At 45.6% G+C, this 14,108-nt stretch overlaps 1 protein-coding gene across 3 annotated transcripts in view; it reads left to right on the top strand.

Annotated features, from left to right (window-relative positions):
* The window catches only part of LOC133406347 (actin remodeling regulator NHS-like), a 59,217-nt gene that overhangs the window by 39,282 nt on the left and 5,827 nt on the right, over positions 1 to 14,108 (top strand). For 2 of the 3 annotated variants that reach the window (XM_061683886.1, XM_061683888.1), the window contains exons 2-7: positions 2,428 to 2,574; positions 3,780 to 3,910; positions 5,477 to 5,539; positions 8,813 to 8,990; positions 10,784 to 10,918; positions 11,708 to 14,005. In XM_061683886.1, coding sequence (XP_061539870.1) covers positions 2,428 to 2,574; positions 3,780 to 3,910; positions 5,477 to 5,539; positions 8,813 to 8,990; positions 10,784 to 10,918; positions 11,708 to 14,005 — 2,952 coding nt within the window. The remainder of the gene's footprint in view (positions 1 to 2,427; positions 2,575 to 3,779; positions 3,911 to 5,476; positions 5,540 to 8,812; positions 8,991 to 10,783; positions 10,919 to 11,707; positions 14,006 to 14,108) is intronic. The other variant, XM_061683887.1, reaches the window with a different exon arrangement.

Here is a 14,108-nt window from a genome sequence, read left to right as displayed (position 1 = left end):
GTCGCCAATACCAACCATGATAATTTTTTTAATAATTAAGGTGACTGCATCATCAAGTTACTCAATCGAAATTCCTTTTTGTGATATTTTTTCCTGACCTTTATAATTCATGTGATTTTACCCACCTTTTGGCTTATTATTAAGTAAAAACCTGGACAGAACTTTGGCAAAGTTTAGTTCATCGAAAATGTAATTCAAGTTTTTGTCCAGAAACGAAAGAACGGTAACAAAAGATTTGCCATTAATTGTCATGTTGATTCAATGTAATTACACGAAATGATCATTAAATCAATTCAAAGTGATGTTTTTTTTTTAATTCATTCTCTTTCTGCAAAATCATCACTCGATAAAAAAAATGACAGTAAAACTATTTAGCGGTACAGAAAATGGATGGATTCCATTTTTTTCCAAATAGAACATACATGAAGGAAAGTCAAGCTATGGCTTGACTAAATGAAGCTCCTCCCCTTGTTTTAACATAGATCCTTGGCACCAGGATGCCACAAGATGGCGCCAAAGTAGTACTTTTATAGTAAACGGGGCTTTGGCTCTACACCCTCGGCAGGGTCCTCGAGGGTGCACGGGAGTTCGCCCAACCAGTCTACATGTGTTTTGTGGACTTGGAGAAGGCGTTCGACCGTGTCCCTCGGGGAGTCCTGTGGGGGGTGCTTCGGGAGTACGGGGTACCGAACCCCCTGATACGGGCTGTTCGGTCCCTGTGCAAGCGGCCGAAATGAGTTTCCTCCGCAGGGTGTCCGGGCTCTCCCTTAGAGAACGGGTGAGAAGCCCGGTCGTCCGGGAGGAGCTCAGAGTCGAGCCGCTGCCAGATGAGGTGGCTGGGGCATCCGATTCGGACGCCTACCCGCTCAGGTGTTCCGGGCACGTCCGGCCGCGAGGAGACTACGTCTCTCGGCTGGCCCGGGAACGCCTCGGGATCCCCTCGGAAGAGCTGGATGAAGTGGCCGGGGTGGGGTGGGGGAAGTATGGGCGTCCCTGCTGAAGCTACTGCCCCCGCGACCCGACCTCAGATAAGCGATAGAAAATTGACGGATGGATGGATGGATCGGCCTTTGGCCTGAGCACAAAACCAGCGATGAGGTGAGCTTTTCGGCAAATAGGATTCTGAGGATTCCAAATCCGAAGGTCTCGAGAGGCTTAACCGATGATCAAAATAGCTGCTGATTCATTTACTAGCGGGTTAGTTGTCGATTAAGTGCGAAATTGTTGCAGCGCTACTCATTTTCTGTACTTGGCATTTTTGATTTTTGATTTGAAATCATTCAAATTAGGCAGGGTTGCTAACAAGACTCTTCTCCGTGGTGTGTTAAATTGACAAGACGTTTTCTTTTCCCTTCACATGGACTTGAAGTGTTATTACACGGGTGTCGACAAATGTCACTTTTGTATCATCATCCAATTGCCCCCCACCATGGAAAGAAGCCTTCGGTGGTCCTCCACGGTGGCGCAAGTGGTCGGAGCGCCGTTTCCATGCGCGCTGGCGCTCTCCCGTTCACGGATTAGCGAGGGTGAGGTCGGGGGCGGAGCGGCGGCAGATGTTGAGCTGGGGGGCGAGGAGGAGGAGGCGCGCTGGAGTTCAAAGCCAGACCCCCGACCTCGAGGTAATTGGGCGCCGCGTACCTCTCATTCATTTTTTTTCTTCTCTTCTCTTCTCTTTCCGAGTGCGCGTGCTGTCGTCTGCGCGTTGACGCCGGCCCGCAGACGAGCGCGGCTTGTTTTTTCCCAGGCCGCCGGGCAAAAATTGTCGGCGCGAGACGCAAATTACAAGCTTGAGACACGCCGGGCTTTCATCCCGCCTCCTCCTCCTCCTGCTCCTTCTGGCCCGGAGGCCTCGCCGCGTCATCATCTAGCAATCGATGGCGGCAAAGCGCTACTTTTGTCGAAATGAAGCTCCTCAAGTCCCTTCGACATTGTTCCTCAGCATCAAAATTGCAGCGAAGCGCTACTTTTGTCTAAATGAAGTTCCTCGACTCGCTTCAACGTAGGTCCTTGGCATCAAAATTGCAGCAAAGCGCTGCTTTTGTCTAAAGCAAGCTCCTCAACTCACTCCAACATTGTTATTGTGTACCGAGGTGCACGACTTTTGTCGAACTTGAAACTCCTCAATTCACTTCATTATCGGTACTCAGCACCATCATGCCACAATATGGTGCCAAATCACTACTTTGTTAGTAGTAGAAGTAAAGCAGGTCTAGTTGTTGTTGTAATAGAACTAGTAGGAGTAAGACTTATGGTAAATAGTTCTTGTAGTAGTACTATTAATAGTAGTTGAAGTACTAGTAGAAGTTAACGTACGAGTAGTAGGACGAGTAGTAGTAGCAGTACAAAAAGTAGTAGTAGAAGTGTTTGTTGCTGTTGTTGTTGTTGTTATTTATTAGTTTATGATAGTTTTGTTTTTGTTTTTTGCAGCCGTGTCTGACCTGGACACGGAGAGCAAGCTGACGCGGCATTACCGGGCTCCCTGGCACAAGCAGAGGAACGTCCTGCGCCCGGCCACGCGCCCGCCATGCGTCGAACAACTGCACCGGGACACCCACCCGGGCGACCTGCACACAGGTAACCAAAAAAAAAAAAAAAAACAACAACAAAAACAACAAAATGCCCCTCCTAATATTTTGAGCGATTTCAAGCAAGCGGGGCTCATGATCATCTGTTCACCGGTGTCACTGCGCCCCCTAGTGGACTTGTTGCTGTACTACTTTTGCTGCAGGCCAGTCGCACACGAGGTGTCAAAACTTTTTACACCCCAAAGAAAATAACAAATATGTGCATCTCAAATCATGACCAACATTCAAATATAGTCGTGTAGTAGGCGTCAGTGTTCATCAAAAAGGAGGTTTTCATCCTCCAAAGTATATTGCATGTTTTTGTAAGCCACTGTACAATGTTAAAACTGAGCTTAAGTTTTTTGATTCATGATTATATTAAAATGAATTGTATATAAAGGTTTTATGTAATTTTTTTGAAAACAAACAGTTCTTAAAAGTTGAACTTAGTACAATTGAACAACAATATATGTATTATTTGAATCTTTTTTCAATTGAATATTTAGTTTTTTAACAGTTGTGTATTTTTCATTGAATATTTCTGTATGGTTTTCTCATATTTTTGTCTAGTAGTCTCACATTCTTTTCTAATATATAATACTAATACTTTTCTGTATTACTTTCTAATCTTTTCGGCTATCTCTGTGCATTTTGGTAAATATTTAGTATGTATTTATCTCATATTTTGTCGTCTTTTTCTAATGTTATGTCATTTGTTTCTAATATTTGTGTAATTTTAGTGTAATATTGTTATGTTTTTAAATATTTGACATATTTTCTCTAATATTATATATATATATATATATATATATATATATATTATTTCACTTTTGAAATTCTCTTCCAGTATTTGTATAGTTTCCTATATTTTTGTGTTGTATTTTAGTTCAATATTTATCAATACTTTTTCCAGGGGTAGTTGTGTATTTTTATCTAATATTCTGTCTCATATTTTGTATCATTTTCTAATATATGTGTCATATTTCTTGATTCTGTTTCGCCAGTTTTTGTACAGTATCCTAAAAACAAGTCAAATACAAAATCAATGTCTCGATGTGTGTGTATCGTGTACAGAAAAAGATGCTCGTGAACGCGTCCTTCTGTTGTGGCACCACACACCAAAAAACAAAAAAAACCCCCAAAAGTCCAAAGAACAAGCAAAAGGCAGCCTGTTGTGTGTTGAGACGTGACCGTGCGTCTTTGCGCCGTTTGCAGATGGTCATCGGCGGCGCTCGTCCAGCCGGGGGCGCCGAGTGACGGTCACCTTCTCGGCCCTGCCGCCCGCGTGCCCGTCGACGCCCGGCGGCGCCGCCAGGAAAGCCAGGAAGGGGGCGCGCATGACGGCGGTGAGACCACACCCGCACACCCGCACCGTTAACCCTTTCAGGCTGCTTCGAGGGGTGGGCGATATGGGCAAAATGCAAATAGCTCGATATTGTTTGTCGTCGTCGTTATTTGATGAGGATATTTTGACAATATCCTATTTTTAAAAAGCGTGTAAATCTTCTCAGGACATTTATTGATAGACAAAACGTTTCAGAACAACAGCTGTTTTTTTTTTTTTTGAAGTGCTTCATACATGTACATAACATTGCACAACAATATTCCATGGCAAAAGTTAACAATTCTATATTGTATATCACCCACCCTTAGTGCTTAATGAGCTGCAGTAAGATGAATTGTTTATCACAGAGGATAAAGAATATATCCGTTGCTTAAAGGACAAATTGGTTTTTTTCGTTGGCCTGCGTATGACGGTTTGCACTGTGTGTTAGCACAAAGCTAGTGGACTTTTATCAGACGAAGTCGATGAGGTACACAACGTGTGCTGTATTATCTCGTGTATAATGTGCATTTGTTTCCCTCCCAAAATGGTCAAAGGTCAATTGTACGCATGATACATGGGTACAGGGGGACATTTAAAAAAAAAACTTTCACATTTGATAAATGTATGCCGTCATCTAGAGGTTATGAAAAAGGCTCGACACTTTCATTCCCATATGCTGCCGCCACCTAGAGGTTATGAAAAAGGTGTAGCCTCCACTTTCATTCTAAAAGGCCACCGCCACCTAGAGGTTATGAAAAAGGTTTCATTGCAATATGACAAGGGTACGTACGTATGACTGCATATATGTACAGTTGTCCTCATAAGATGACGTAACCTGGGAGAATTTGTGAAATATTGTAAATATGACTGATGACTGACTCTTTATGGTTCTGTTTTCTTTAATGATAATGCTTGACAGTTTAATTTGAATCCCATTAAAGAATTGTACATAACTTACAAATTCTGCCTGGGTAATCGAACATATGAGCACAACTGTCTGTTTTCTCATTTACTCAACAAAAGTAGGGCTGTGAATTTCAAAATAAGAGCAAGTAAATAAAGAGAAAGTATTACGTGTAAATAAAGCGCTTAACTTCAGAATAATTCGTTGAAAAACTAACAAAATACAGATAATACTTCATGTTTTGATCATATGGGTCGTAGTAAAATCATGCATCGTAAAAATGCATTATACATAGGTAGAAGGATTTTCCAGAATTTTCAAGTCAACTTTGCAGGTGCGCATTATACACGAGACATTACGGTAATTCTCTTGGTTTTGTCGAAATAAAAATGCCCTGTTCGAGGTTTTCTTGCAACCTTCGCACTGCGCCAACACATTTGAATTTGAAGGGTTACACAAAGATAAACAAAACAGATATTTGATAGCAACGACACGAACTGACTTTAGCTGAAAAGAAAGAGAATACACAAAAAGAATGACTCAAATCCAACAAGGTTCCTCTGTGTTGTCACCTTTTATCTGTGTGTGTCGTCATACATGTTCATTGTCTTCATTGTGTTGTTTGTGTGTGTGTGTACCTTTTTGTTGTTGTTTTGTTGTTGTTGTTGTTGTTGAATTCAGTTCCCAAGCTCCCGCCCGCCCTCCCCCACCGAATGTTGCCACTTCTCTCCCTGGAACAGAAAGGTACCGCAGACCTCCACCATCTTCTCCACCTCTTGCACGTCTTCCTCGCTGTCCCTCACTTCCTTCTATAACTCTTCCTCATCCTCCTCAAAACACCCCCCACCCCTTCAAAACCAGTTGAAGAGCCAGACCAGTTCCTTCGATAGATAGATGGATAGATCGCGAGCTAGCTAGGAAGTGTGGCGTATGTTGCACGAGTTTTGAAGGGGGCTCGCGGGGGTGGGGGGGCTGGGTGTCGTGTACGTTTGATTGCACGAGTGCAGTTTTGGAAAGTCTTACATGCGACTAATCAATCCGTCGCTCCAAACTCCAGCTGTCTTGTGGCACCCAAACGCATCACGCCGACTTCCTGTCCTCTCTTTGCTGTCGCTTCTTCTTCTTCTTCTTCTTTTTCTTGTTTACACGTCCTCCATTTGGCCGCAGTCGCTCCCTCTTTTGCCAGCGGGGAGAGGTCTCCAAGGAGATCTTTTGTTGCGCGAGTAGTTTTGGAGGGGGGAAGGCCGGGCACAAAAGCTGCAGAGCTTTGAAATGTGTTTAAATGCGGGTGGGCGGCGGGAGGAAGCGGGAACTGCTTTGTCCCGACGGAATGCGACCCTCCCCGCTTTGGCTCTGTGCCGGAATCTCAAGGTAAGAGCTCGAAAAGCACTCAAATGAGCGCAGAAGCCTCGCAGGCGGCCGGACTCGCTCGCTCGGCGCCAGACTGACAAATTGCCGAGACGCAAATTTTCATCCAATATTAGTGCTCTATTTTTTTTTTGTATTCCTTTTCTAAGAATCATTTGTATCTAATTTGGTTCATATTTTTTTTATTTTGTAATATTAAAAAGAAATATTTTCTAATATATTTGGCTCGTCATTTTCATTTTCTTCCAACATTTCTAATATTTGTTTTTTTTCCTCACGTTTTAAGTTTTTATCAAATACGTAGTTTATTATTTGTGTCTAATATTCTGTTATTTTTAAAAATATTTGTTTTACATTTTGGATACTTTTTATCTGTGAAAAAAACCACATTGTTTTGTATGACACGTTTTATTATTTTCTATTTTTTCGTCTTAATTTTACAGAATTTCAAATATTCTTTTTCTAAGATTGTCATCTTTTTTGTTTCATATTTTGTATTCGTTTCTGTTTTTTGATTTCCTTCCAATATTTGTATATTTTTCCTTTCGTCTAACAAAACCCTTTCCCAATATGAATGTATTTGTTATCCATTTTAAAAGAATGATTTTTCTAATGCTAAGTTTATGATACAGATATTTGTGTAGTTTTGGTCTGCCATAATCTTTTTGTTCAAGATTTTGTATTATTTTCTAATATTTGTAGTTGTATATCTTAATAATATATTTATATTATAGTATATTTTCAATACTTTTTTTCTCAGTTTTGTTTCTTATATTTGTTCAGTTTTCAACTCCTACTGTATTTTTTGTTTAGTTTGTTTTTTCGTATTTTTCCCGTCTGTAATGTCAATGCGGGAGGTGTGACGCAGTCGGCCCCGAGACTCGCACCGCCCGCTTTGACTCCGTGTGCGAATGTGAAGTTCGGAGCTCGCAAAAGCTCGCTGGGTCGGGGGTCGGGGGTCGTGGGTCGGGGGTCGGGGAAGCCTTGAGCCGCACTTGAAACGGGAAAGATTTGGGGCGACGGAGCCTTTGAACTTTCCGTGGGCCCGAGGCGCGCAGATGGCGGGAGCGTGACGAAGGCATTCCGCAGCTGCGTGTCGCCGCGACAAATGAGCGCGCGTCACGTGTTGTTAGCGTGTCGGCGAGGCGGGACGTCTCGCTCCCCCCGTGTTGAACTTCCCGGGCGCGGATTTGGAACGCTCGATCTCGGAGGTCCCGCACTGCCGACGAATTCGAATTGTTTCGCTTTACCAGAAGCCGATTTTCTGCCGTAGCGCATCGCGGCAAGAGAACGACTCGGTTTCAGGGCGGAACCATTTCAACATTCGGAAGGTGGAAAAGACGACGAGTGGAGTCGTTCTTAACGTTAATGACGCGTGACAAAGGAGGAGCGTTGAGAGGATTTCTGTTTTTTTTCCATACTTTTTGTTTTTCATTTCGTATTTTTAGTAACTTATTTTTGTATTTTATGTAATGTATGAAAAAATACTTATAGTCCATCGATCTTTATATTTTTTTCTCATATTATTTGTTTTATTACTTTCTATTTCCATCTCATACTTTGAACTGTTCAAAATTAAAAAATTTTTGGTTTTCATTTCTCATGTTTACACTTTTGGTATAATTTGGAAAATAATTTTCTTAGCAATTTTTTAGGTTTTCAACTTTCAAAATATGTATTTTCTTTCTAATATTTTTCTAATTCCCCACATCTTTATTTTCATTCATACATCTATTTTTACATTGTTTTTGTCATTTTTTTGAAATAATATTTGAGTACTTTTATTGAATAATTTTAACGACTAAAAATGTGTATTTTTCATCGAATATTTTTGTGCTTTTTCTCCTATTTTGGGGTTTTTCATTTCATATTTTTGCATTGTTGCGTACTTTTTTAAAATTCTTTGTAGCATCTTATCTATTAGAATAAAGTCTATTTTTTATCTAATATTTTTCAATTTTTTTTTTTTTATTTGTTTTATTCATTTCTATTTTCATCTCAGATTTTGAACTGTTAAAAAATATCTTTTTTGTTTTGTTTTTCATTTTCCATGTTTACACTTTTTGTGTAATGTTGAGAATAATTTTCTGATCGATTTGTACGTTTTCAACTCAAAAATATGTATTTTCATTCAAAAGTTTTTTTTCATTTCCCACATCGTTTTTTTCATTGATACCTCTATTTTCGCATTGTTTTTGTCCTTTTTAAAAATATATTTTCGTACTTTTACCGAATCGTTTAACTAGGAAAAATGTGTATTTTACCTCGCACATGTTTGTGCTTTTTTTGGTCCTATTTTTTGTTTTTTCATCTCCTATTTTTGTCCTACTATTTACGCATTTTTGCTGAAAAAAATGCAAATATTTGCGTGTTTCCCGTCTAATATTGTCAAACATTAGTGGGCTTTTCGCCGATGATTTGGGTATTTTCCGCGCAAGATTTGGGTATCGTTTTGCGGCATCGCACGACGAGCTGCGCGGCCAGGAAAAGAAACGACGGTGCTACTTCGGGGGCAGTTGGACTTTGGAGCTTCCGCTTTGCCGCTCGTGTTTCTGATACTTTGCATTTGTCTGTCGGGCACGCTCGCCGTTTCCATACTTAAATTCGCCCAATTGGATTGACAGGAAGCACGTGTCCGTCTGTTCGCAGGCGGCGTCGTCGGCGTCCCCCGGTCAGCGCCGCAAAGCGCTCCCCGTGCCCAACACGCCGACCACCTTGGACAAGCAGACCAACTGGTCGCGAGCGCTGCCGCTGCCCACGCCCGAGGAGAGAATGAAATGCGACTCGCGGGTCGTCTCCTCCTGCGTCATCGCCATTAACGTCACCGGTAAAGTTTCTTGGCGTCTTTCTCTTTTTTTCTTTTTCTGCCCATTTCGCTTAGCCACGTGCAATTTGGTAGGCAAACCTCTCTTGGCGACACCCACAAAACAAAGGCTCAAGAAGCTACGCCTGGGAAGGCACAGGAAGTCGGCCATTTTGCTTTGAATCGGCCATTTTCGAATTGATCTGTTTCCGTTTTCAATTGCCCGATGGCTCCGAAATTGAATCTTGGCGCGCCGGACGGATCGATAACGCTACATTGGGAAAAAGGTTTCTTGCGTGTTGACGTGAACATGGCGGCCGAGTTTGATGACTCGCCGCGAAGCACGAAACGAAATCGTAAATCGGCTCGAAAAAAAACATTTTCGCCGATCAAGTTGACGTTTAGCGGACTCGTAACAGGATGCGCAAAGACGTCTCGAGGACCCTTGGCCAAAACTGAACAGGAAGTCAGACATTTTGGTGTAAAGCTAAGCTTTTGTGGCAAATGTTTTCAGTTTAGCACTCGAAGAAAGTTCGGCGCGTGTCCGCGAACAGTCCCGCGACGATTCCGGCAGTTCAATCTCATCGGAATTGCGCGACTGCACAATGCGCTGTCTGTAAAAGTCTCCCCTCAAACGAAACCAAGCAAAAACACTCCCGGGATGAAGTGCGCTCGACGCGGCGGCCGGCGTGACACGAATGCCGATCGGTCGCGTCCAAACGGCGGCGCCGCCGCGCCGGCCTGAAAGGATCCGCATCGTGAGCGAAGCGGGCCGGTCGCCGTGGCGCCCGGTCACATGACAGGCGTCGCGACCGGCGGGGGAAAGCGGCCAAAACGACAGAGAAGAAATCGAGTGCGCTTATGTGCAACGCGACGCGCGATGAACAAGCGGCGACTTTGGAGGAAGGCTAAAGCGAGAACACTTTTGTCGTGGTCGAAAAACGCCGACGACTTCCTTCTTCCTTCCATATTTTGGAACAGTTCTTTTCTTTATTCATTCCATTTCTAAGTAAGAAAACATCAATCGTCACTTTTTTTTCATCCATTCAACATGTATTATTTAGTTCGATCCTTTAATACTTTGATTGTAAATTAAAATATATATATATATATATTTTTTTTTCACCTTTTTCTTGTATTTATTTAGTTTGTTGTTTGTTTTATTTTATTATTTTATGTTAGTTTTGTTATTTATGTATTCATTTATTACTTAATAATAATAATGTACTTATGTTTACTTATTTTCATCAAGCATTTTATTCAATATTTTTATTTTAGACATTAAGTATTGTTTTCTAATGTAGTTTACATTTTTTCATGCTTCTCGATATTTATTATTTAATGTAATCTAAAAAAGTTTGCCTTTTATGTATTTGGTTGTTTTATTTAAAATGATTCATTACTTATTTTATAGACAGTACATAAAACCTGCGATGTTTTTTTTATATATTTAAAAAAATCTTATCATAATGTATTGAATTATGATAATATATCATATTTCAAAATGGACTATATGCGTTTATGTTTTTAATTCACTTTTGTGTTCATTTTTTAATCACGTCTTCTTTAAATTGTGATAGTATCATAAATATTTTTGAAATGATAGCACTTATCATAAGGTCTTAAAAAATTATTATATGCCTTTATTTTCTATCCCATTTTTGTGTTCATTTTTAATATTCCATTCATATATTTTGGGAAAAAAAAAAGAAAAATTCCTTTTGATAGTTGTTGATGCTCTTTATGAAATTGATGACGCCCCCCCCGTCCACCGCCCTTCCCCGTCCCCCTCCTCCTCGGCGCTTGTGGTTTTGCAGGCGCGGACTTCGACAGAGACGCGGGCGCGCGGCGCTCGCTGGTCCACTCGCAGTCGTTGCTCCAGCGCAGGAGGAAGCTGCGGCGGCGCCGGACGGTGGCCGGCGTTCCCGGGCAGCTGCGCGACTTCGCCTTAGGTACGTCGACGCCATCGCGGCACGGCCAACTCCCGTTTGGTGCCAGAACCTTTTCTTTTGTTCATTTGGATTGACCTTTTATTATTTGTCATTTCATTCAATTATTTTGGATGGCTTTGTTTAGATTTGTTTCATTGAAATCGAAAAATATTGCATTCTTTATTGATTTTATTCAGATTAAAACCTTACTTATTTTGTATGATCATAAAACATATTTTTCCTTAATTTGTTTAAGAATGTACTTTCTTTTCGATTGTTATTTTATTTTATTAAAAATGATTCACACCTCGCGTATTTGTATTATTATAAAACAGTCAATATTTTAGAAACTTTCTACTTCCTTTTTTTTAATATAAATTTCTATTTTTATTTTAGATTGTAGAACAATGTTTTATGAATTGGTTTCAAAAATGTATTTTCCTTTTTCTTTTCGCATTCGTTTTTCTTTCGATTGATTGTATTGTTTATTAATACCTGATATTATTGTCAAACATTATTGTTTTAATTAATTGGGTTTTTATTTTTATATTTTTATAAGCGTTTATATTTTTAAAAATGTCATAATCACAACATTTTAATAAGATTTTGAGAAATGAATCGTTTTATTTGGTATGCTTGATTATTACTTACGAATAAAAATGCAACAGTTTGTTCATCGCTTATGTTTTCAAATGAATTGCATTATTCTCAACTTTCAATCGAATGTGAGATTCCATCGCGCGGAAAATATGTCTTCCCTGCCGCCCGGCACCTTTCGGACTTTAATGGCGTCGTCGTTTGTCCCAGCAGACTCGGACGACTCCCCCGTCTCCCGAGAACGCGGCGTGACGGTCCGCGCCGGCTCGGACGTCGGCCCGTCCGACGAGGATCTGGCGAATCATCTGGTCACCAGAGACTCGGGTTGCCAGACCGAGGACTTCCTGATCTCGGGGGCGCCTTCGCGCAGGAGAATCCGGGCGCAGCGCGGCCACCAGGGGGCGGCGCTGTGCTTCTCTCGGTCGGCGGGCGACATCGCGGCCCTGCGGGACGCCCCCGACGACGCGTTCGCCGCCCGGCTGCGGACCCGAAGTCTCCCCCGAGACGGCAGCCGGGCGAGGGCCGACGAGGACGAGGACGAGGACGACGCGGAGCTTTCCCCTTTCAACGGCGAGGAGGAGTTAATTCTGAAGGACGAGGAGGAAAGCGCCGACGAGCGGGCCGGGTCGGAGCAGCTTTCGACGACGCCGGAGCGGGGCCGGGCGGAGAGGGCCCGCTCGCGGCCGCCCCGCGCGGCCCACGCGGGCAGCCGCGACGTGTCGTCCGGCTCCGACACCTTCGGCAGTCCCGCGCACTCGGTGTCGGCCGCCGGCGTTTTGGGGGGGCCCGTGGACCACAAGGACGACCACCAGTCCTCCAGCGGCAACTGGAGCGGCAGCAGCTCCGCCTGCCCCTCGCAGACCTCGGAGACCCTCGCCCCGGGCACCTCTCCGCTGGCTCGCTGCGACTCGGAGCTCTCCCTGAACGTCGCCGCCCACCCCGGCGACGACCGCCCCGGCTTCGCGCCGGATCCTCACGCCGGGCTCAGGACCCAGAGGGCGGGCTCCTTCTCCTCCACGGCCATGGACATCTTAGAGGAAGCGGGCGCTCCCGAGTGGAACTACTCGCGCCCGGACCCCCCTCGTCGGCCACGGGACCTCAGCCCCGAGTCCAACAGGGAGGCGGAGAGCAGTCTGGGCTGCCCGAGCTTCGCCAGCACGGCCACGTGCGAGAGCAGCTTCTCCGACAAGCCGCCGTCGGAGAAAGCCGACACGGCGTCTCACTACTCGGAGGACACGGAAGGCTACTACACCTCCATGCACTTTGACTGCGGGCTGAAAGGCAGCAGGAGCTTCACGTACTTCTACTCGGACCACGTGACTCTGGGGCCGCGCTGCCTGTCTTTGAGGAAGCCCAAGGCCAAACCGTGTCCGCCCAGGCGCAGCTCGTCGCTCCGGACGATACGCAACGAGGAACCGAGGCTTCCGCTCTCCCGGGAGAAAAACCCTCAGCCGGTTGGGTCCGGCTCGTCGGGCCACATCGCCGAAGAGCTCCCGGGCGTGTGGGGGGCGGAGGGATCTTCGGAGCTGCCCTACTCGGGCGTCTTCAGCTACGCGGACGCGCGTTCCTTCAAAGACGAGGGCGCCGTCCAGGCCGACTACGCCGACCTGTGGCTCCTGCACGACTTGAAATCCAGCGACCCGTACCGGTCTTTGTCCAACTCCAGCACGGCCACCGGCACCACGGTGGCGGAGTGCGTCAAATGGCAGGACAGCTCCGAGTCGCAGGCGTCCCGGTCGGGCTCCGGGGCCACCACCCCCTCGCTGACGCCCGCCGAGGGCGACTTCAAGCTGGCGGGCCTCGCCAGCCCCTCCAGCGGGTACTCCAGCCAGTCCGAGACCCCCACCTCCGCCTTCCCCGCCGCCTTCTTCCCCGGCCCGCTATCGCCGTCCAGCGCTAAGCGGAAACCCAAAGTACCGGAGAGGAAGTCGTCGCTCGCCTCCAAGCCGGACGCGGACGCGGAGTTGCCCGTCGTGCCCTCGACCCCCACGGATTTAAGTGCCTTTCGCCGCGTCGGTGACGACCGGACGCCGATCCAAAATCACCGGCCAATAACCGAGTCGCCGAACGGACCTTCCCTGAGCGTCGCCCCCGCCGCGCTGCGCGCCGTCCGGCTGCGATCCGCCCGCAAGGAACCTGACCCCGGTCCCGATGACGACGGCCCTTCCGCCGCCGCGTTCGCCACCCGAGCGCCGTTAGAATTTAAGAGTCCACGTTCGGCCGATCTCCGGCCGGCGGTCTCGTCCGACGACGAGCTCGTCGACGGCGAGACGACCGCGGAATCGTCGTCGCCGCCGCCGGACGAGGAGGCGCGAAAGGACGCCGAGCGTTCTTGCCCGCCGCCTGACGAAGATCTCTGTGCCTCCGCGCCGAGTCCGCCCGCCGCTCTGGAACGAACGCCCGTCGCCGGTCCGGGAAGCGATGACGGAAACCGAGACTCGGACTCGGCGGGGAATCCGGCGGGAAACGAGGAAGAAGAGACAGCCGCCGAGGAGAACTCGCCGAGCAAAGGTACGGCCGAAGTCCTGCGGGGTGGCGGCGACCGCCCAAAATAAAAGGCCCAATCTTACGGGAATAAAGTCGCTCAAGTTTTTGGTCGATAAATACAAAACAT

This window comes from Phycodurus eques, chromosome 8, assembly GCF_024500275.1.
Source record: "Phycodurus eques isolate BA_2022a chromosome 8, UOR_Pequ_1.1, whole genome shotgun sequence".
Taxonomy (NCBI): Eukaryota; Metazoa; Chordata; class Actinopteri; order Syngnathiformes; family Syngnathidae; genus Phycodurus; species Phycodurus eques.
Note: the sequence above shows the minus strand (reverse complement) of the source record. Positions and strands in the feature narration are given on the sequence as shown.